Raw genomic sequence first — 21,958 nt, 5'->3', positions numbered from 1 at the left:
CTCAGCTCGCTTCTCAGAGTCCATGGCAGTAAGGCAAGGCCACCAGAGTTCCAGCCAATGGAAAGTGAGAGTGACATGTGCCACTTCCAGGCCTGGGCCATCAAGACTCACACCAGCTCCACCCTGTATGTTTCCTTCTGCCAGCTGTGTGCGATGACAAGGCCCGAGGGGCTGGTGGAGCCATGGGAGGGGCCTGGGTCCCTAAACGACCCCATGGAGGAGAGCCTCTTCTCTAGCCTGAACACCACCCAGGACTGTTATCTGTAAGAAACAATCTTCCGTGGCTTTTAGATATATTTGGTACACAGTGTAGCCTTCCCTGACTGATATTCCTGTAGTGCAAACCTGAGTGCAGGTGACAGTAATAAAGGCACGTTCAGGCCTAGGTGATGGATTGGATAGGGGAGGAGTGAGGAGAGGGGTGTTAAGGCTGACCCAGTCAGGTTCCTGGCCTGCACCTGTAGGGTGGTAGAGGCATTCTCTGTGGCCAAGAGCACCGGCAGAGGGTCTGGGCTCAGGGGAATGTAATGTGTTCTCTTTTAGACATGCTGAGATTGAGGTGCCTTGGGGACAGTTCAGGAGAGATGTTGAGGGATAGTGACTCGTGTGGGTTTAGAGTTCAAAAAACAGGTCTGTCCTGAGGGTCATGTTGATGGCAGGCGAAGCCCGAGCTGTTCGTAAATGAGTGAATATATGAATTGTCGTGTGATCAGAAACTGAGGCTCAAAGGGAGAGTCTCCCAGGCCCACCCTGACTTAGTGGCAGTGATAAACCACACACACAGCCCCTCCAGGGCTGCTCTGATGAGGAGGTGCTGCTGCCTTTCAGCAGGGAGATGGGCATTTCCTGGTTTCACAGGCTCGTCCCCGACCTGGTCAGCAGCAGTGCATCCTGAATCTGTCCCTATCCCAATGCCCCGTGCCCAGAATGCTGTATAAAAGTGAGAATCCAGCCCCAGGGACCTGGGAATCTGAAGTTTTAAAAACTACGCAGGGGATTGTGATATGAAGCCAGGCTGGGCCCCTCTGTATGCCATGTCCACTGAATGCAGCCCTGCAAGCTCCGAGGAGACTGGGAGGTTTAGGTCTGTATGTGAACCACATATTCCAATAAGGTCTGATTCCAGAAGGGTGTCCTAGGCAATTCTGATTGGCCTTTGCTGGGCAGAGGCTGCCTCTGAGACTCAAACTAGGCATGGGTGGCTGTCGCAAGAATGTGACCTTAGCGGGTGTGGGCAGGGCGTTGGCTAGTAGAGCTTCCCCAGATCTTCCACTTCTGTTTTGAGGATTTGATTTGCGACGCGATGGGGAGCTCATCAGCTGAAGGAGTCATCCCTGAGATCTTCTATTGTTACTGTTGTTAGCAGTCCTAGCAGCTGGCATTTATATCTACTACCCGCCTGGCACTGTGCTAAACTCTTGGCAGACAGTCTGTGAGCCCTGCAGGAGTGCTGAGAGGCAGGTGTTGTCATCCCTGTTTTCAAGAGGAAGAAGCTGAGTTTCATGGAGGCCTAGTTAGGGAATGGCATCCCTAATGCTTTCAGTTGACGATGATGAGTTTAGAGGGCCCAGGAACAAGACATTAGGACCTTGTGAGGGCTGGAGTGAGCTGGACGGCACCTGCTCCACCTGCTGGGGGGCAGTGTGACTCAGCTCCCGCTGAGTGTGGACACGTGGGACTGTGGCCCCGTGTGACTTTATCTAAAAAATTTCCAAAGGTACCTGGAAATGTAATGTTTTGTAGAAATATACTTTGTAAATGTTGGCAAATAATTTTTTACGATGTTCAAGACACTGTATAGGCAAGCAAGCACATCTGAAAGTCAGATTCAGCCCACTAGGAACCAGTTTGTCACCTTGGTTAAGAGACCTTTTATTCAGTCTGCAGGTATTGGAGTGCCCACTGGAGGTGTCAGGGCAAAGGAGACAGACCTGGTGCAGGATCTCATTGAGCTCTTGGTCAGTGTCAATATTGTGTGATCTGTGCTCTGAGAGGGGCCCTTCCTTGGGGCCTGACAGAACACTTTCTGGAGGAAGCTGAAATCTGATGGATGTTGGATTAGTCAGCTAGGGCTGCCGTAACAAAGCACTACCAGCTGGGGGGCGTAACACAATAAAAATTTATTGTCTCTGTTTACTTGATAACAGGGGCAAGGATAAAAATTGTGAGACAGTAAGTGAATAAATAAACTCAGCAGTACTTGCTTTTTTTTTTTTTTAGAAGTTACATTTGGTCATACCCAAAAAATTGCAGTATAAGAATTTGAGGTTATATATCAAACCCAGGTAACAGGAAATTGTACTAGCAAGACACCTAAATAAATGTCTGACAAAGCAGAAAAAAAAGAAAAGAAATTTATTATTTTACAGTTCTGGAGGCTAGAAGACCAAAATCAAGGTGTTGGCAGAGCCACACTCCCTCTGAAGGCTGTAGGGGGGAATCTGCTCCATGCCTCTCTCCTAGCTTCTGGTGTTGCTGGTAATCCTTGGTATTCCTTTGTGCTATGGACTGAATGTTTGTGTCCCTCCAAATTCATATATGGTGAAACCCTAATCCGCAGTGTGATTGTAGTTGGAAGTGGGGCCTTTGGGAGGCAGTTAGGTTTAGATGAGGTTTAGATGAGGTCATCATTTAGATGAGGCAGTTAGGTTTAGATGAGTGGGGCCCTCATGATGTAATTAGTGCCCTTTTAGGAAGAGACATGAGAGAGCTTGCTTCTCTCTCTGCCCTCTGCCATGTGAAGATACTATAAGAAGATAGCCATCTGCAAACTAGGCAGCAGGTCCTCATCAGACATCTTGATCTTGGACTTCCCAGCCTCTAGAACTGTGAGAAATAAGTTTGTTTTTTCAGGCACCCAGATCATGGTATTTTGTTATAGCAGCCTGAACTGACCAAGGCACTTGGTTTGTAGACTTGTCACTCCAGTCTCTGCCTCTGTTGTCACATGGTGTTTTCCTTGTGTCTTCTCTTTTTATAAGGCACCAGTCATATTGGATTAAGGGCCCACCTACTTCAGTCTGATCTCATCTTAACATCTGCAAAGATCCTTATCCCAAATACGGTCACATGCACGGGTACCACGGGTTGGGAATTGAACAGATCTTTTAGGGGATACAATTCAACCCAAAACAGATAAGTAGAGTAGGCAGGTAAGATTTGGGGAAGAATATTCCAGGTAGAGGGAACAGCAGGTGGAAAGACAGAAGGGTGCAGGTGAGTTCCAGCAAATAAATCAGCACAGCTAGAATGGAGAGCTGGGCCTGAGATGTGACTGGGGTGGCTCGAGCCATGTGGAACGGTCAGGCTTGGCTAGGCTCCAATTAGAGATAAACCCCCAAATCTCAGTGGCTTGACCCAGTACAGGTTCATTTCTTGCTCACATCAAGTCTGATGTGGGCTGAACAGCTCTTCTTTATAATGTAGCTCTAACATGCAGAACACATGGTCTCCAGGGGAAGAGAGGTCTGGGGGAAGCGCCCAGTCTCAACCGCTCAGGCCTGGAAGTGACTCTTCCACTCAAGATGAAGAGAGGTTGGAGGGAGGGGGGCATGGATTTCTGTGAGCCCCATCTGTCCCTCTCACCTGTATTCAGGGTTAAGACTTCATCCTCAGAGTATTGGGAAGCCAGCCACAGTTTTCATGCAGAGTGTGACAAGGTCCAACTTGTGTTTTAGAAAGTTACCTCTAGCTGGAGCCCGTGGAGCTGTGGTGTGGGAAGTGGCCCCCTATGGGAGTCAGCCACAACAATCACAACATATTTGCAGTTAACTCCTGCAATTTCCACCTTGCAGGCTCAGCCAAAATAAGAAAAAAAAGAAAAAGAAAAATTTATGTAATTTAAAAAACTTTTAAAATGCATTTTGTGTCTATCCTCTGTATTCTAGATTGGTGATTGTACACATTCTTACACATGTATTGCCTGACAGTCTGAATTCCCAAAGCCATGGGACTTTACTTTGAGGCCCTCTTAAGGGACTTTGGCGGGTAACTGGGCACCTTGCTGATTTGAGAACCTCATTGTCATAGAAGATGCCCTCAACTCATGTCTGCAACTAGGACCAAATAACAAGATTCCCTTGTGTCAAAGGGAATTACTGCTGCTTCCAAACAGCGTGGTGCCCTGCCTCTGTCAGAAGCACCCTTGCATGCAGTATAAAAGCATTCTGTGCTAAGACTGACCCCTATTTGTCTGCAGTTCTTTACAGTTTATAAAGTATGTTCTAGGCCAGTGCTTTATTTGAGGCTCAAAGTCATTTAATCTCATATGAGATCTAATTTAGACCACGGAACTCAGAAGCTCAGAGCCCCCTTGTCCTAGTCAGGAGTAGTCAGGAGCCCTGGAGACAATGTAGAATTGGAAGTGCTGGCTTTGTGGCCACGATTTCAGCTGTGTGATTTCAGTGTTTTTGTGTATAAACTATGGATAACTGCATAGGAAGGTATTTTGAAGCTCCAAGAAAGCAATGTTGGTGAAAGTATTTTGCAAACTGTGAAGCACCATCCAAATGTTGTTATCCTCAGACTTGACATGTCATTGAAAGCATTTCCCAAATTGTGCTAAAGGAATCCATGTGGACAAGAGCAGGAGATTAAGTGAATGTATGCCCTCATTAGTTATGTCCTGTGGCTACACTTGACCTTGATTGCCTGAATTTTCTTCATGGCTTGGGCAGCTGTGCCCATCATTGCCTGTGACCAAAACCCTGGTCCTTATTTCTGTGGGTGGGCAAGGGCTGGGGTGGAGGTGGGGTGGTGAGTTTGTTAGGGACTTCCCTGCAAGCCTTACCACCAGATTTCAGTGACATGACCAAGGTTTTATGGAGATACGTGAATTCCAGTTTATGGAATCTAACCTGAAAGTGAAATGGTCAGGTGAGCCTTGGGGTGAACCAGAGGCATTTGCTCATCTTGGGGTGGGTTCTCAGCTCTAGGGCTTTGATACCTTGGGGAAAATGCAGTGTTGTGTGGCTAAATCTTCAGATTTTTTAAAAATTATTTTTTCAAAATGTGAAATTGTGACATTTCACATTCTCATGGCAACTCCACTGGCTGGCTGACTTAGGGAGTGAGCCTTGGGCCAGGGCTCTGGGCTTGTTTTCTCATTTATAAATTGATTATGGTACCACCTTCCATAGGACTGTTAGGAGACCAGATGAGAAAATAGAATGCCCAGCCTATCACACCGGGCCTGGCAGCAGGATTCCAGTGGGAGACGTCAGCTACTTGTGTTCTGCTGTTGTTTGGTAATCCCCAGGCTTCAGAGGTTTTAATCCTGGTTCATTTGGGGCTTGTCACCCATATGATTAAAAGGAATCGTGGGATTACGCAGGCCTTTCAAGCTTGGTGGTCAAGTAGATAAATATTAAGGGGTTTTGTATATTAGAAAAAGAGAACTATTCTTCCCTTCCCCCCAAACTTCATGATTTCAAGGAAGTGGTACATTTCTCTTAAAAATAGATTTTAGCAAAAATAAAGAGTTTAAGTAATCAAAAGTAAAAATTTGATGTCAGTCGTCAACGTGGTGCCAGGCGACCTAAGATTGGGGAACACCGTGGTCCCACCGTTTCTCCCGCCACATCCCGGCGGAGCACCATTGGCAACAGTCACTCGATGAACTCCGCCCCCTCCTCGCTTCTCACCTCCGGGGGAGGCGGCAGAAGTGGCGGGAGCGCTTGGCTTTGACGGCACCAAGGTCAAGGGGGAGGGCGGGATCCGTCCCAATTTCTCCGAACCAAGCTGAGGGTCTTGGCGGGCACTATGCGCCCAATCTCGGAAGGCCGGGTTCTGCACTTCCAGTTGGGGCGACTTCGGTTTCCGAGGCTTCCTTGAGTCCAGTTTCCTCTTTTGGGAAACGGAGTGGCCAAGGCTGCCAATGCTGGATTAGGGCGCACCGGGACGAGGGACTACGGCCTCAGAGGGCGAACGGTCAGTAATGAGCCTCTCCGCCCCTGGGCTCGGGCCGCCGGCCGCTCGGGACAGGGTAGTCGGACCACCGGACCCGGCGACCCTCTGCAAGGCCCCGGCTCGCGCGAATTCTAAGATGAGGACAAAGCCCGCCTGGATTTACCGTGAGCGCGCCGCCGCGGCCAATGGGGAGCCGGCGCGGGGTTGAGTGACCGGCTGGCGAAGCCAATGAGCATGTGGTTTGTTGCGAGGTGGCTTCGGCTCCGGCATTATAAAGAGCGCCACGAGTCGGCATTGTCAGGCGGCAGCACCGCGCGGGCCTGGTGGAGCTTCTGTGTTGGTGGCTATCGTGCAGCGGCGGCAGCGGCAGCGCAGGCCGAGGGAGGAGGGCGCGAGGTCGCGGCGGCTCCGTCGGTAGACGGGGGAGAGGCCCGGCAGCGCAAGCGTGAGCGCGGCCGAGCCCGCGGTGCCTTCCCGGCGGGTGGGGACGAGCGGGCCCCGCGGCGTCATCGGCGGCGAGGTGAGCGGCCGGGCCCGCGGGTGGCGGGCGGGAACCCGGGAGGGAGCGGCGCCGGCCTGATGCGTCGTGGCTGCTCGTTGCAGGAGCCGCGCGCCACGGCCTAGCATGTCGGAAGCGGGTGAGGAGCAGCCCATGGAGACGACGGGCGCCACCGAGAACGGACACGAGGCCGCCCCCGAAGGCGAGTCGCCGGCCGGGACTGGTGCTGGCACCGGGGTCGCGGCTGGCGCCGGAGGCGGGAGCGTGGCGCCCCAGGCCGGCAACCAGAACGGCGCCGAGGGTGACCAGATAAACGCCAGCAAGAACGAGGAGGACGCGGGGTAGGTGCGGCCGCTGGCCGACGGGGGGCGCCGCCTTTGTTCCGGGGCCGCCTTTTGTTGGCGCCACGCGGCGGGGGGAGGGGCGGGCGGCCGGGGCCTGCTCGCGGCCCGCAGAGCAGCAGCCCCGCGCCGCCGGCTTTCCGTGCGCGCCGGAGTTTGCAGGAGTTTGTTGGGTCGACTTTGGCGCCGCCCCGGGGCCGTTGGCTGGCGTCCGGAAGCGGAGTGCGCTCGGACCCGGGGCCCGGCGGGTCGCGGACTGCCTGAGCTGCGTGGGCGGAGTTGGCGCGCGCCAGGGCCTTCCTTCTCCGCCCGCCTCTTTTCCAGGGCGGAGTCACGGCCTGAACTCCTTCTCGGCCCCGGAAGCCTTGAGTTCCTTGAGAGCGAGTGCTCGGAGGTGGCAGGGACCGTAGCGTTTTGATACACGGTTGTTAGACAAATTAGATTCCTTACAGTTGTGAGTGCCCAGGGCCTAGCTCTCCGGCTAGGTTGTGCTTCCTTTTCCCCCACCTCCTTGGGGGTACGGATCACCTGAGGCTTTGTTACGGTCAAGATTGGGTTTGGAAGGGAAGCGGAGATATGTTAACATCTTCCAGAGGTAGAACCCTGTGGGCCCTAAGGGTAAACCTTTGTTCCGAATGGTGGCTTTATTTACAATCTTTTCAATGAAAGTTTTGCTAGGGCCAGTCCTTCCGAAATGAGTTTTCTAAGGCTTGTTTCCCTGTTCTCACCCCACCATTTCAGAAAAATGTTCGTTGGTGGCCTGAGCTGGGATACCAGCAAAAAGGACCTAAAGGATTATTTTACCAAATTTGGAGAGGTCGTTGACTGCACAATAAAAATGGATCCCAACACTGGCCGGTCAAGAGGGTTTGGGTTTATCCTCTTCAAAGATGCAGCCAGCGTGGAGAAGGTAAGCTGGGTACTTTATAATCAGAAGTCTGTGTATTCTATGAGGATACTATTCTTAGACCATGATTGGCTTATGTGTTTTGCACATGGTTGGGTGCTTTGGGAAAAGCAGAGAGGTTGGGAACTCCTGCTCTCCTTTTTGAAGGGATTAAAAGTAGAGATTAAATGGAGGAGTGAGTGGGCAGGAGTGGTCCAGGAAGATTATGGTTGACTGTTTAAGTGAGTGGGCAGGAGTGGTCCAGGAAGATTATGGTTGACCGTTTATTATCTTGTGCCTATTCTGGACCCTGCTGAAGCAGACATTTCATTGAGAGGACTAGAAGAGAGTCCATGGTTGCTAGGAGATAAACATTATTTTACTCATTTTGTCGAAAACAAACCTAAGGCTTAGAAGGTTAAGTAGAAGAGATCACATAGCTAGTAAGGGGTGGAGTGTGAGGATTCCAGCCCTCACAGCCTAGCTCTAGCCTGTGCTTTTAATTATTGCTTTACTTCCGGAGGAGATAGGCCTTAAATTGGGGCTGCCTGGGCAGGAAGAGGGGTGTACGGCATGGGCAAAGACTGGTGGGGGGGTTTGAGGATAGATTTATAGGTGTTTAGGTAAACCAAGTGAAGTTTGGAGATAGGGTTGGGAAGTCAGATTGGGGGTAGAGTTTGAAGGGAGTGAAGCACGTTTTGTGTGCCTGTGTTGGAGTCTTGTGGTTCAAAGAGAAGGTTCTTGTTCAGGGTCATGCTGCTGAGTTAGAACCCAGCTCCCTTCTGTTGGAACAGGTTCTAGACCAGAAGGAGCACAGGCTGGATGGCCGTGTCATTGACCCCAAAAAAGCCATGGCCATGAAGAAAGACCCAGTAAAGAAAATTTTTGTGGGGGGTCTGAATCCTGAAGCCACTGAGGAGAAGATCAGGGAGTACTTCGGCGAGTTTGGGGAGGTGAGTGTGTGGCTCCCGGAGTGGTCTGCCAGCTGCACCGAGGTTGCCTTCTTCCTGGTCCTTGGCACCTTGGCTGGCTGGAGCTCTTTTTCACTCTGGTGTTCTTGGACGTTTTCTCCTGTGAGTTCCTTATAGGCTCTGCGGTAGGGTCCTGAGCTTTGCTTACGTTTGCAGATTGAAGCCATTGAGCTTCCAATGGATCCAAAGTCGAACAAAAGACGAGGCTTTGTTTTCATCACCTTTAAAGAAGAGGAACCTGTGAAGAAAGTTCTGGAGAAAAAGTTCCACACCATCAGTGGAAGTAAGGTAAGGTGTCCCCAGCTGTGTGTGCTTGGCATTCTGCTGGAGAGCTGGCCTTTGCAGGCGTGGATTAGGCATTGGGTTACCTCCAAGAGTTCTCCAGGGTATATGTTACTGTTTTCTGCACTGTTTGCTGTCCTCATAGGGGAGGGGCAGGTTGTCCTGTCTTTCACGGAGCTCCTAGGCTGGTAGGACAGGATATGAGGGAAGCAGAATACTGGAGGACGGGAGGCTTATATGGGATAGAGAGTGTGCTGAGTAGCCTCTTCAGTTCCTGACTTAAAGGTAGAGGTCATGGTGTTTGGGATGTAGAGTGCAAAGTGTGTAAGTCCTACAGTTAAGGTCTCAGAAGATTCTAAAATTGCCATTTACTGTTTTCTGTGGAGAAGTCTTACCTGCTTTGGACGTTGTTGTAGAGCTTTTATCTTTATCTCCTGCCACAACCAAATCTGTTTTATCTCCATCCCCTTTGGTTACTGGTTAAATTAAGCCCCACCCCAAAGATCCTTTCCAGAGAGCTCCCAGGGTCCTGGCCACCTTAAATCTAGAGTCAGTTTTGACTTCAAATAAGCGAGAGTCCTGTTCAGTGAGGGGCAATTCTTCCCTCTGAACTCTGGACGGGAGAGAGGGTAGGTAGTTCATGCTCCCTGTGTTCTCCAGTGGCCGAGGCAGTTGGGAGTTGAGGGTGTGGCCCACTGGCAAGGTGTGGCAGGCTCTGCCTGAGCAGGAGTGGCAGCCAGATAAGGTGGGACACATAGGGTGGGGCTCCTGGAAGCCTCAATCCTGGCTGGGAATTTTTGGAAAGATTGGATTTGGGATTGGGTCCCCCTAAATTTTATGTAAAATGAGATGGGATCATAGGGGCTGTTGGGTGAGACCTCATCCATTAGTGGTTACCCCAGTGGACAGTGACATGGAAAGAGGTCTTTGTGCCATGATGTGAAATGGGCATGAAGAGCCTATTAGGGCACCATTAGTCAAACTGCTAGTGGTTGATTTTGAAATAAGTGTATTTTAGCAGGTTGTATTCAGTATTTTTAACTTAGTAGGACAGAAAACATGAGATTGCATCACTTGGTAATTTGCTGATTTTTTGAGTATGCTTGTATGGGGGCATCTTACGTAAAATGGTTTTGTTTTTTTGTTTTTTTTGCGGTACGCGGGCCTCTCACTGTTGTGGCCTCTCCCGTTGCGGAGCACAGGCTCTGGACGCGCAGGCTCAGTGGCCATGGCTCATGGGCCCATCCGCTCCGCAGCATGTGGGATCTTCCCAGGCCGGGGCACGAACCCGTGTCCCCTGCATTGGCAGGCGGACTCTCAACCACTGCGCCACCAGGGAAGCCCCCTAAAATGTTTTTTTAATTGGTCTTAATGGAGAGGGTTATGTGTCAGTGGACTTTCTTTTAAAAATATACTTAAAGCAGGAGCACTTGAAGGTCCATGACCCTCAGAGTTTTGAGCAAAAAGGAAATTGACTCTCTGGGCCCTAAGAAAACAAAGATATCTGGCCCATCCCAACAGCACACCAGTGGTTGGAGGAGAAAGGGGGAGCAGTATGGCCTTAGGGAAGGCTGCCCTGAGCCTCAGTGGCTTTCTTTATAAGATGGAGGTCAGGTTTGCCACCTCAATAGTGTATTTGAGTGGAATGCTTTTATTTCTTCTGGGGGGAAAAAGAACCTTTTTTCTCTAAGATCCCTTACCTGGGAAGCCTTCTCTGACTCCCTTGCCCAAGGTGGCACCAGATTGACACCTGGTGTGGTGTCTTGCTACACTGGACTGGCATTGGTCCAGCTGTCCCTCTTCTCCCACTTGTTAGAGCACCCAAGGGTGACCATCAGTAGACCTATCCCATTGGGTGTATCCCATTGTTTCAAGCACTCTGGGGAAAGGCTTGAGCCAAAAAGCCCATTGTGTGAGTTTTTCGGTCTGTCTAGATTTTAGTTGTGATTCTGAGAGCTAGTCCAAATGTGGTTTCCCACCCCAGCATGTGTTCTTGAGCAGATAGAGAAGATCTGCCTCCTGAACGTTTGTCAGCGAAGGCCTTCGTGCACACTTCCTGCCCAGGGCTTGTCCCACTGGCATGACCCACTGTTCTCTTGGCTTTCAGTGTGAAATCAAGGTGGCTCAGCCCAAAGAGGTTTATCAACAGCAGCAGTATGGCTCTGGGGGCCGTGGGAATCGCAACCGAGGGAACCGAGGCAGCGGTGGTGGTGGCGGAAGTGGAGGAGGTGAGTGGAACCCAGATGAAGATGAGTCCTGTTTCCCTGCCTGCATGGAGCTTCTGTGCCTGTTTTGGGGGCTCTCTTGGCCTCTGGTGCTTGGTGCAGCAGGGTGGGCAGAATCAGGAATGGTTTTCCTGGGTTGAGGCTATGCTGCTGCTGCTGCTGCTGCTGCTGCTGCTGCTGCTGCTGCTGCTGCTGCTGCTGCTGCTGCTGCTACTGCTTGGAGTAGAAGAGCCCATTTTTCTCATGTGGTCTGGGGCCCCAGGGCAGAGGGGCGTCTGCATCAAGACGGGGTGTACTTGGCTCTGTGGCTGTCCTGAGTCTTGGTACACCCATGGGTGGGTGGGCTGAAGGGTAGGGCAAGGCTGTGCCAGGCGCTTAACCTCCTTCCGTCCCAGGCCCCTCTGACTCCAAAGCCTGAACTCCATCCTTTTTAAGGCCAAGCTGCCAGGGGGGGGTGGGGGTGAGCAGAGGGTGATTTGAATGAGAGTGAGCTGCCTCGGTTGCCCCAGTGAAGTTAGTTTTCCATCCTGGCCTGGCCTTCTTACCCCCAGCTTGGGTCTCAGGTACAGGGCTGGGCCCAGGGCCCTCCCTCTACACCAGGACAGCAGCCCCTTGGCTTTTCTGAGTTGCCATAGTAACCTCGCCACCCAAAGGGCAGGATTTCCTCCATCCTAGCTCCTGCGTGTGCTAAATGGTCCATGGGCCCCTGTGCCCTGCTCCCCCCCACAGGTCAGAGTCAGAGTTGGAATCAGGGCTACGGCAGCTACTGGAACCAGGGCTACGGCTACCAGCAGGGCTACGGGCCCGGCTATGGCGGCTACGACTACTCGCCTTATGGTTATTACGGCTACGGCCCCGGCTACGACTACAGTAAGTAGGAGAGAGGGAGGCCCCCATCCACTCACCCACCCTGGGAGGCAGGACAGACAGTGCAGGGGCCACTGGCAGCAGGGGCTTTGGAGTCGGACAGGCTGGGCTTTGTGGCCTGGCTTGCTCACTGGAGCTACCCGATTTTGAGCTTTTGGGGCTCAGGAAGGTGGGGAAGATGTCCTATCAGAGTTGTTGGCTCTGGTGAGGATGTATATCAAGCGCCTGGCACAGGAGTAAATGCTCAGTAAGTTGTAGCTGCTCTCATTGTTGTTCTTGTCCCTAGGTCAGGGTAGTACAAATTACGGGAAGAGCCAGCGACGCGGTGGCCATCAGAATAACTACAAGCCATACTGAGGCTTTGGCAGGAGTGTCCGACTGACCGCACACGCTTTGTTGGGATATCGAGTGAACACAATTATGTACCAAATTTAACTTGGCAAACTTTCTATGGGCTGTCCCATGTGCGTCTTATTTAAAATTTCCCCCCTGGAAATCACTCTCCTGTTTAATATATCCAGAGCTCTAGTTGTTTTAGGCAGCGTGTGGTGTCTCGAGGCCAGAGCGGCATTATGGGCTCATTTTTATTACCCGGTTACCCGGAGCCAGATTGGAGGGTCTGCTTCCTGCGGCCGCTCTGCAGCCTGGACCTGTGGACCCTGGTTGTAAAGAGTAAATTGTATCTTAGGAAAACAGTGTCACCTTTTTTCACCTTTAATTTTATATTATTTGTGTCATACATTTCCTATAATGGAAGTGTTAATTTTACTGTACTTTTTGGTACCTTTCGGGAATCTAATGTATTGTAAGGTATTTTACACGTGTCCTGATTTTGCCACGACCTGGATATTGAAGCTATCCAAGCTTTTGAAATAAAAATTTAAAAACCCCCAAGCCTGGGTGAGTGTGGGATATACTGTGAAGGGGGACAGGTGCTCCAGAGCTCCAGTATCCTCCAAGACCACCTAACCTGCATCCTGTCAGGCATAAGCACACACTCTCCACATCTTTGGTTAGTTTCCTTTAATGACTTGGCCCTGCCTAGGGCCTAGGACTTGTGCCCCTTTAAAGAAAGTGGAGTGGCTCAGATATTTGGGGCAGCTGTTCAAGGGGGTGAAAACAGTACAGTGAGGGTTACCACCCTCAGTGGGGACACTGCCCCAGGGCAGTTCGAGTCTGGAGCACCTTGGAACACCTGTCTTGACTTGCCATTGGAAGTGGGATTCTCTCTCCCAGCAAAGACAGTGTGAACCTAAAGATAAGAGCAGACACACAAAGGGCCAGCTGGATCTGGGCAAGATGGTGCCCCTCCTGGTTGTAACGGCCCCCTATGGCAGGGCCTATCTGTTGGCCTGATTGGAGTACCCCAAGTCTAGTGGCTGAGGCCTAAGATAGCTAGTTGTAAGACACAGCACTTGGCTGGGGGCTGCAGGTGGATAAAGCCTGCCAGAAGCTCTCCCGTGGAGGAACCCGCTGGAGAAGGGAGGAAATAGCTATATTCTTTGCTCAGCCATCAAATGCAAACTTAAGTACTTTGGAGATTTTTCTGGGGTGGGGGATGGGGAGAGCCCAAGGCAGCCAGAGCCTCCCAGTATTAAAACTAACCTGTGGGAAGGGGACATCACTTGGAACAAGAATGTTGAAGGAGCTACTAAATGGGTGGTAAGGAACCCAGTTCTGGTTCTCTAGGAACAAAAAGTAAGGCCACTTACCTAGAGGACACGCCTCAGCAGAGCTGCGTCAGGGCTGGAGCCTCAGTGTCTTGCAACTTCTCACTTTCTCTTCCATGTCTGAAAAAGATGGTCAACCTTTCTCCTCTGCTAAAGACTTCTGCCTTCAGTGTCCAGGCTTCTTGGATGGCATTGTGGAGACTGGGCCCACTGGCCTGTCCAAGCCCATTGTCCCACCCTTTACCCCTGTGTACAGGCCACCACAGGGTCAGCAACAATTTCCCAAGAGGACAAAACCAGCCCTCAGATTTCCTGAGGCTTCCAGGCTCAACTGAAGTCCCTCCTATACAGTAACTCCAAGCCAGTTCTGTGCCCAGTCAGCTTTTCCTCCGCAGGCTTCCCGAAAATACATTCCCTTCCCCCAGCAGGTTCCGTACCACCTCCAGTTGTGTCTAGTAGGGACTGGCCTCAGCTCTAGAGACCTGGTGACCACAGTGAAATAGCCTGGGGGTGGGGTGGGGGTGGTTGTAGCTGGGCTGCTCTGATCTCTATCAGGAAGATAGCATTTTGCCTATTTTGGGGTCCCCCACTGAGCTCTGTACATGCAACATCGCCTCAGTGCATCGATGTGTCCAATTTGGTAATTATAGATTTCCTTGTAAGTGGATTTAGAGGAGAGTTTGACTTTCCTAAATGATAAGGAATGTGCAGAGGGATTTCATTTTGTGTTGAATCAGTCCAGGGTGCAAATCTCATTTCAGCCACTTAGCAGCTGAAGAAAGCAAAGCTACTGCCACCTACATCTCAGGGAGGCTTTAAGGACACAATGGAACCTCCCACTAGTTCCGATAGTTGGGCTTAAAAGCCCAGCCCTGCTTCCCTTGTCCTGCATGCCACACTGGTGCCTGCCCAGGCAGGATGGGTGGTGGCTCATTTCCCATCTACCCAGGGCTCAGATTTTTTGGGGGCACAGGCAGGAATAGGGGAGGCCTCCACTTCAGCTCCCTACTCCCTGCACTGTTCAGAGGACACCTGGCTCAGCTGTTGCACCCCTGTCCCTGGGCATGCTGGGAGGTCCTAGCTCCAGGCTGGGTTGTAGAGACACAGTTATCAGCTGCCCCTTGGGTGTCCAGGCTCACCTGTCAGGATGGCATCCAGCTTTGCTACCACGTGTCGTGCGTTGTCCAAGCTGAAACACATCGGGGGCTTGAACTTCAGGACATTCCTTCCGGGGCCGTCGGTGCTCAACAAAATGTAGTTTTCTTTCAGCCTGCAAGGATAGGACACAGCAGGGCCTGCTGCCCACCAGCCAAGGGCACTTCACATGGGCCTTTCAGACCTTCCTCAGCCTGGCTTTGGCCTCGTGGGCGCGACTCCAGCCACACTGCCCTCAGAACCTTCCATAGGCCAGTTCCCACCAGGATACAGCACTGGCCACCCCCTGCCAAACTCCTGCCCAACTTTATGGCCCAGCATCAGAGGCCCCTGTCTGGGGTGCCCTACATCTGGCCCTGAGCCTGCTGCCTGCACCCCCCCACCCCCAAGCAGGGGTCTTGCTTCGTCCATCCCTGGAGCCCCAGTTGAAGCCGAGATTGGCCACGGGGCTACAATGTGGACAGCAAGAGTCCTTGCATTTTTCATTTTAACATGGTTTATGTGACATTGTATGGTTTACTTTTTATATGGAAAGTGTCCAACATTCACAAAGAGAGTAGTACAGTGAACCCATGGAGCCCTCACCTAGCTTCTAACTTCCCTGCCAACCCTTTCTCTACTCTGCCCCCAGGTTATGTTGTAACCCCAGACAGGACTATCCAGTTTTAATTTCCAGTTCTTTTTGGAAGTTATTTAACATCATCATTGGTATCTAATAAATGTTTTTAATATTCCACATTTACACTTTCAACCTAGGAAGGTATCTTGGCCTCTGAGAGAAGGGGTCTGATGTGACTGTATTTACACTCTCTCTGACCCCCCCCCCACTCTCATTCTTTTTTATTTATTCCTTTTATGTAAGTCTTGTCAGGAGCAGGGTGTCCTCAGCCTGCCTTTGGCTCCTTTCTCGCATCCCAGTCTTCCTGGCACTGACAGCATCTGTGCTAGAAAGATCAGGTTCTGGACTTTAAATCCAGCTCTGCCTTTAGCAGGGTGACTGCCACTGAAACACCGTTCCGCCTGGTTTCTGTTTCTTCACTGAACTGGAGAAACCACAGGGGTGGTTATAAGGTGGAGGAGGTCAGGCTTGGCTGAGGATCTGACTCCCTCTTTCCCACAGACCATCCTGAATTTCTGAGTCTTGAGGCTCCCTGGGGGAAGGGGTGGGTGAGCTGGTGGATGTGCCCAACCAGCACAGAGAAGGCAGGGGCTGGGCAGCCACGCAGGAGGGGTCAGCTTCAGAAAACGTGTGGGGAGAACGATTTTTACATCAATACTGTTTACGTGAATTCGAAACAGAATGACACACATTTCACAACTTGAATAAGGACACGCATCAAACACTAGATGGGTTTTCCAAGGTGGGGGAAGGAGGTAGGAGTGAGGAATGGAAATAAAAAGGAAGTAACGAAACAAGAAGGGAAAGGGTCCTGCGGCTTGGGTCCTGCCTGGGGTTCAAGTGAAAGAACATGGGAACCAGAACTGGGAGCGAGGGCTCCTGAGTCCTGAGATGCTGAGTCATCCAGACACTCCCCACTCAGACAAGGAACAGGAGTCCTATTTGAAAACCCTCTGGGAATGGGGAGTCTGGTTCTGCCACAGCCTCAGGTGTGGCTCTGGAGAAGCTGCTTCCCTCGGGCAGCCTGGGGCTGTGAAATGCAGCATTGGGGCTGCCTGGGTCTGAGAGCTTCTGCAGCTTTGGCATTTTTGGCAGAAGTGTCTGCTCAGGCTGGGAACGGACCGCACCCATCTGAAGCCTTTGCTGCCAGGCACTGGGTACAGAGCTGATGGGGCCGCTTTCTCTGTCCGCAGAGCCCAGTCAAAGGGGTGCACAGATTGGCAGCCCTCTAACCCAGAGGCTAAAGGCCACCTCCTTCAGTCAACCCTGTGTGGGCCCAGCGTGCCTGGGAGAGGCAAGAGGGGAGCTCTTTCCCAGTCAGGGCCGTAGAAACAAGTTGTTTCAAGAAAAAATACCTGGATACCACATAGTCAGCCTCTTCGGTCGCTGGCATCCTTGTGGCCTCATCTTTGATCAGATCCACACCAATGAAGAGCCCAACGCCCCTGGAGCAGAAGGTGACATCTCAGGAGGCCAGGCCTGAGGGACCATGGTCCTTGCTCTCACTCTCTGCCTGGGCCTCAGCCAAGCCCCTGTCAGAAAGCCCACCAGGGCTTGCACCTCTGCCTCCTGGGGAGGCTGAGAGCTGTAGGAACCCTTGGAGGGTGCTAAAACAGTTCCAGGAAGTAACTGTGATGGTGAGGGGCCCTCAATGTGGATAGAGGAAAGTTTGATCCTGGCTTCACCCCCCTCCTCCCTCCAGAGGTGCCATCTTGGGCAGTAGCACCTGTAGGTGCTTCAGTTCCTCTGCGGAGTGGAGATAAAAGTTCCCACCATCCCAGGTGGTGATGAAGTGAATGAAGGAACCACACCGGGCCCCTGGCAGGTGGTGACTGCTACCCTGAGCCTCACCTGATGTCCCCAAGGATGGGATGTTTGGCTTTCTGCTGTCCAAGGAGCTCCATCAGGAGGCTGCCCACAGAGGCAGCATGAGCCTGCAGCTGCTCCTTTTCCAAGACATCCAGGACGGCCAGCCCCACAGCGCAGGACACTGGGCTGCCCCCAAACTGAGCCAGGGGACAAAGAGCATGTCAGGTGCTCAGCAGAGTGGGCCATGCCCCAGGGACTGTGAAGGGCAGCAGAACTGCCACACACAGTGCAAAGGCAGTGATGAACACAGGCCTGAACCCCTCAGGGCTCAGCATGCTGGGCAGTAAATGGGGTTCTTCTGAGTCCCCCATGGGTTGTCCCATCTTTCCAGGTGCTAATGTGACTGTAATCCAGGCCAAGTACCCCCAGGGGTGCAATAGGATCCCCAAGAACAAGCAAAAATCAGAGGAGAGGATGTACTGGGCATTCCCACACAGCTGATTTTGTCAAAAGGCTTCAGGGCCCCATCTCATGGACTGGACCCAGACCCACTGCATTGCACTGCCCATCACCTCTTTCAAGGAGGGTCAAGAGCAGCATGCCAGAGCCACACCCAGGAAAAGTCACTCTGTGGTTCCAGCTCACAGCTCTGCTGGCTGAGCCCAAGGCAGATTTTAGGGCGCAGACCACAAGCTGCCTGTGAGCCAAATGCAGCCTGAGGATTCATTTTGTTTGGCTTGTGTGGCATAATTAAAAGTTTTGAATTAGGTGCTAATGTCTTAAGAAGAGACTTAACACAAAAATATGTCTGACTTAAACCTAGCCTATCTGGCTACATTGGCACTACCTGTCCCCTTCAGGCACCCTGAGTGCTTTGACTCACTTCCTCCACCTGGCCCTGCAGGTGTCTGAGGACCTGCATTGCAGAAAGTCAGAAGGAAGGGGTCTCCTGCAGACCATCTTTTTTTTTTTTTTTTTAAACTAGATCTTAAAAAAACCACAAAACTTTATTGAGGTATAGTTTACATAAAATACACTGCATATATTTAAAATGTATGTAGTTCAGTGTGACTTGACAAATGTATATACCTGTGGAACCTCCACTACCATGAAAATACAAAACATTTCCAGCATTCCCCAAAGTTCCTTGTGCTTCCACCCACTACTGGCCCAGGCAACCACTGACTCTTTCTGTCACTATAGTTTTGCCTTTTCTGGAATGTCATGTGAATGGAATCACAAAATATGTAACCTTTTGTGCCTGGCTTCTGCTCAACATGTTTTTAAAATTCATCTATAATGTGTGTATTGGTCGTTTGTTCATTTTATGGCTGCATAGTATTCCATTATATGGACACACTACAATTTGTTTATCCAAATTCCCGTTGATAGACCCTTGGGGCTTATTTTGGTTTTGGGCTATTTACGAATAAAACTGTTATAAACATTTATAACAAGTCTTTTTGTTAACATACGTTCTCATTTCTCTTGGGTAAATACCTAGGAGTGGAACTGCTGGACAGCTTGATAAATATATATTTAACTATATAAAAAAGTGAAACTGTTTTCCAAAGTCGTACCATATTACATTCCCACCATTAGTCTATGAAATCCCAGTAGCTCCACATCCTCAAAAACATTTGGAATTGTTGCATTTTTTTTTTTTTTTTTGTGGTACGTGGGCCTCTCACTGTTGTGGCCTCTCCCGTTGCGGAGCGCAGGCTCAGCGGCCATGGCTCACGGGCCCAGCCGCTCTGCGGCATGTGGAATCTTCCCGGACCGGGGCACAAACCCGTGTCCCCTGCATCGGCGGGCGGACTCTCAACTACTGCGCCACCAGGGAAGCCCTGTTGCAGTTTTTAATTGCAGCCATTCTAATGGGTATGCAGTGGTATCCTGTAGACCATCTTGAAAATTTGCTTGCAGAACCTCATACTTGTGATCATAAAAAGCTTCCTAGGTGATTTGCTGTGAGGCAGCTTTCTGATATGTCCAAAGCAAATTATGTGTGGCATGGACACAGGGGATGGATTGAGGCTATTTATTGCATATTATTATCAACTGTGAACTTGTTAAAAGGTCGTGTGTTCTACCCACAGCATCTTTGGTTTAGAATTGTGGCCTGGCCAAGATGCTGAACTAGCATAATAGATAACATTAGTTGTCTGTTCTGAACTAGTTCAGAAAAGGCAATATACAAACAACAACAAAAAGCATCAACAACAAACCATGAGGAGGGAAAATGATTTCCAATGTTGCCACATTATATTATTTAAAAATGTCTAGTTCTCAACAGAAAATTATGAATCATGAAAAGAAAGAAGAAAGCATGGCCCATATATGGGGTGGTGGTGGTGGGGGGTGTGGATACAATCAACAGAAACTGTTACGGAGGAAGCCCAGATGATGGCCTTATTAGACAAAGACTTTTTCTTTTTTTTTAGACAAAGACTTTAAATCAGATATTATAAATATGCTTAAACACTAAAGGAAACCATATCTAAAGAATTAAAAGCTAAGCATGAAAATGGCGTCTTGCCAAATTTGGAAGATCAATAAAGAAATAGAAATTATAAAAAAGAACTAAATAGAAAGTCTGGAGTTGAAAAGCACTGGAGCTGAAATGAAAAATTAAGAGGCTCAACAGCAGATTTAATCAGGCAGATGAAAGAATCAGCAAACTTGAAGATATGTTGATTGAGACTGTCCAGTCTGAAAATTGGAAAGAAAAAAGAATTAAAAAAATGAACAGAGCCTCAGAGACCTGTGGGACACAAGCATACCAACATATGCAAATAAGAATTCCAGAAGGAGAGGAAGGGGCAGAAAGAATATCTGAAGCAACAATGGTCAAAAACTTACTAAATTTGACTAAAAAAACACCCCAACAACAATCTAAACATCCAAGGAGCTCAATGAACTCCAAGTAGAATAAACAAGTTTCATACCTAGACAAAACATAACCAAGGTACTGAAAGACAAGAACAAGAGGGTGGGTAAATGGGTGAAGGTCGTCAAAGGTAAAAAAATTCCAGTTGTAAATAAGTCACAGGGATGTAAGGTACAGCACGGTGACTATAGTTAATAATACTGGGGACTTCCCTGGTGGTCCGATAGTTAAACTCTGTGCTTCCACTGCAGGGGGCTTGAGTTTGATCCCTGGTCGGGGAACTAAGATCCCATGTGCTGCACAGCGCTGCCAGAACAAACAAGCAATACTGTATTGTATATTTGAAAGTTATTAAGAGAGTAGACCTTAAAAGTTCTCATCACAAGAAAAAAAACTGTAACTTTACGGTGATGGATGTCAAGTAAACTTATTGTGGTTATCATTTTGCAATACATACAAATATTGACTCATTATATTGTACACCTGCAACTAATATGATGTTGTCTGTCAATTATAACTCAAAAAAAAAAAGGACAAAGAGAGAATATTGAAATTAGCAAGAGAGAAGCAACTCATCATGTACAAGAGATTCTCAACAAGATTAATAGCTGATTCCTCATCAGAAACCCTATAAGGCCAGAAGGCAGTGGGATGACCTATTCAAAGTGATGAAAGAAAAATACTGTCAGTCCAGAATTCTCTGTAAAGTAAAAGTATCCTTCAAAGATAAAGGAGACAGGAATTCCCTGGTGGTCCAGTGGTTAGGATTCTGTGCCAAGGGCCCGGGTTCAATCCCTAGTTGGGGAACTAAAATCCAACATCCCACAAGATGCATGGTGCAGAATAAAAAAGGAAAGAAAAGAAAGAAAGAAAGGAGGGGAAAGAAAGAAAGAAAAGAAAAAGAGGAGAAACTAAGGTAGTTCTAGATAACGAAAAAACTGAAAAAAATTTGTCAGCAGCAGATCTACTTTACATGAAATACTAACAGTATTTCTTCAGGCTGAAATGAAAGGACATCAGATGTAAATCAAATCCACATGAAGAAATAAAGAGCACTGGTAAAGACACAAGTAGGTTTGAAAGCAAGAGAGTGAAGGTATGCCATGCAAACAGTAACCAAGAGAGCTGGTGTGGCTGTAGTAATATCAGACATAAAAGACTTGCAAGATTAAAACTGCTATTAGCAACACAGGAAAACATAATGATAAAAGAGTCAATCTATCAAAATGATATAACCACTACAAATACATACGTACTTAACAACAGAGCCCCCAAATAAGTAAAGCAAAAAATTAACTGAAAGGAGAACTACAGAATTCAATAAGAATAGTTGGAGAGTTCAGTCTCTCATTTTCAATAATAAACAACTAGGCCAACCAGGAAGTAGAAGGCTTGAGCAACACTATAAAGCAACTAGATCTAATAGATATATACAGAACACTCCACTTCAAAAAAGCAGTATAAATACTCTTCTCAAGTGCACATGGAACATTCTCCAGGATAGACTATATATCAATATGTTAGGCTATAAAACAAGTGTTAATATATTTTAAAAGTCTGAAATCATAGAAAGTATCTTTCTCACCACAGTGGAATGAAGCTAGAAATAAATAACAGAACACTGAAAAACTAAAAAACTATGTGAAAATTAAATAACATGCTTAAACAAACAATGGGTCAGTCAAAGAAGTCACAGGGAGATTAAAAAATATTTAGAGATAAATGAAAAAGAAAGCACAACATACCTAAACTCATGGGATGTGGTAAAAGTAATGCTTACAGAAAACTTCATGTCTGTAAATACTTCTGTTAAAAAAAAAATCTCAAATGAATATTT

The 21,958-nt window shown here is 49.2% G+C and overlaps 2 protein-coding genes across 7 annotated transcripts in view; one reads left to right on the top strand and one right to left on the bottom strand.

Annotated features, from left to right (window-relative positions):
* Window positions 1-6,204: 6,204 nt before the first annotated feature.
* Window positions 6,205-12,872, top strand: HNRNPAB (heterogeneous nuclear ribonucleoprotein A/B). 2 transcript variants are annotated; one of them, XM_089905063.1, is made up of 8 exons: window positions 6,205-6,427; window positions 6,511-6,747; window positions 7,489-7,657; window positions 8,428-8,586; window positions 8,761-8,892; window positions 10,994-11,114; window positions 11,841-11,981; window positions 12,265-12,872. In XM_089905063.1, the coding sequence occupies exons 2-8, from the start codon at window positions 6,533-6,535 to the stop codon at window positions 12,333-12,335; spliced, it is 1,008 nt and encodes a 335-aa protein (XP_089761189.1). In that variant the 5' UTR covers window positions 6,205-6,427; window positions 6,511-6,532; the 3' UTR covers window positions 12,336-12,872. The 2 variants fall into 2 exon arrangements, with proteins under 2 accessions (XP_089761189.1, XP_089761190.1); XM_089905064.1 differs by lacking the exon at window positions 11,841-11,981 and having other exon boundaries at window positions 6,209-6,427.
* The window catches only part of PHYKPL (5-phosphohydroxy-L-lysine phospho-lyase), a 26,237-nt gene continuing 16,759 nt past the window's right edge, over window positions 12,481-21,958 (bottom strand). For 4 of the 5 annotated variants that reach the window (XM_089905037.1, XM_089905038.1, XM_089905041.1 and 1 more), the window contains 5 exons: window positions 17,274-17,428; window positions 16,778-16,867; window positions 14,788-14,918; window positions 13,691-13,768; window positions 12,481-13,230 (listed from right to left, as the gene is read on the bottom strand). In XM_089905037.1, coding sequence (XP_089761163.1) covers window positions 13,719-13,768; window positions 14,788-14,918; window positions 16,778-16,867; window positions 17,274-17,428 — 426 coding nt within the window. In that variant the 3' untranslated portion in view covers window positions 12,481-13,230; window positions 13,691-13,718. Of the gene's footprint in view, window positions 13,231-13,690; window positions 13,769-14,787; window positions 14,919-16,777; window positions 16,868-17,273; window positions 17,429-19,807; window positions 19,944-21,958 lie in introns of those variants that run through there. The other variant, XM_089905040.1, reaches the window with a different exon arrangement.

Source organism: Delphinapterus leucas, unplaced genomic scaffold (assembly GCF_059928025.1).
Source record: "Delphinapterus leucas isolate spDelLeu-1000000601 "Yukka" unplaced genomic scaffold, BTC_Dleu_Yukka2 spDelLeu_asBTCV2_sq25, whole genome shotgun sequence".
In the NCBI taxonomy this organism is placed as follows: Eukaryota; Metazoa; Chordata; class Mammalia; order Artiodactyla; family Monodontidae; genus Delphinapterus; species Delphinapterus leucas.
Note: the sequence above shows the minus strand (reverse complement) of the source record. Positions and strands in the feature narration are given on the sequence as shown.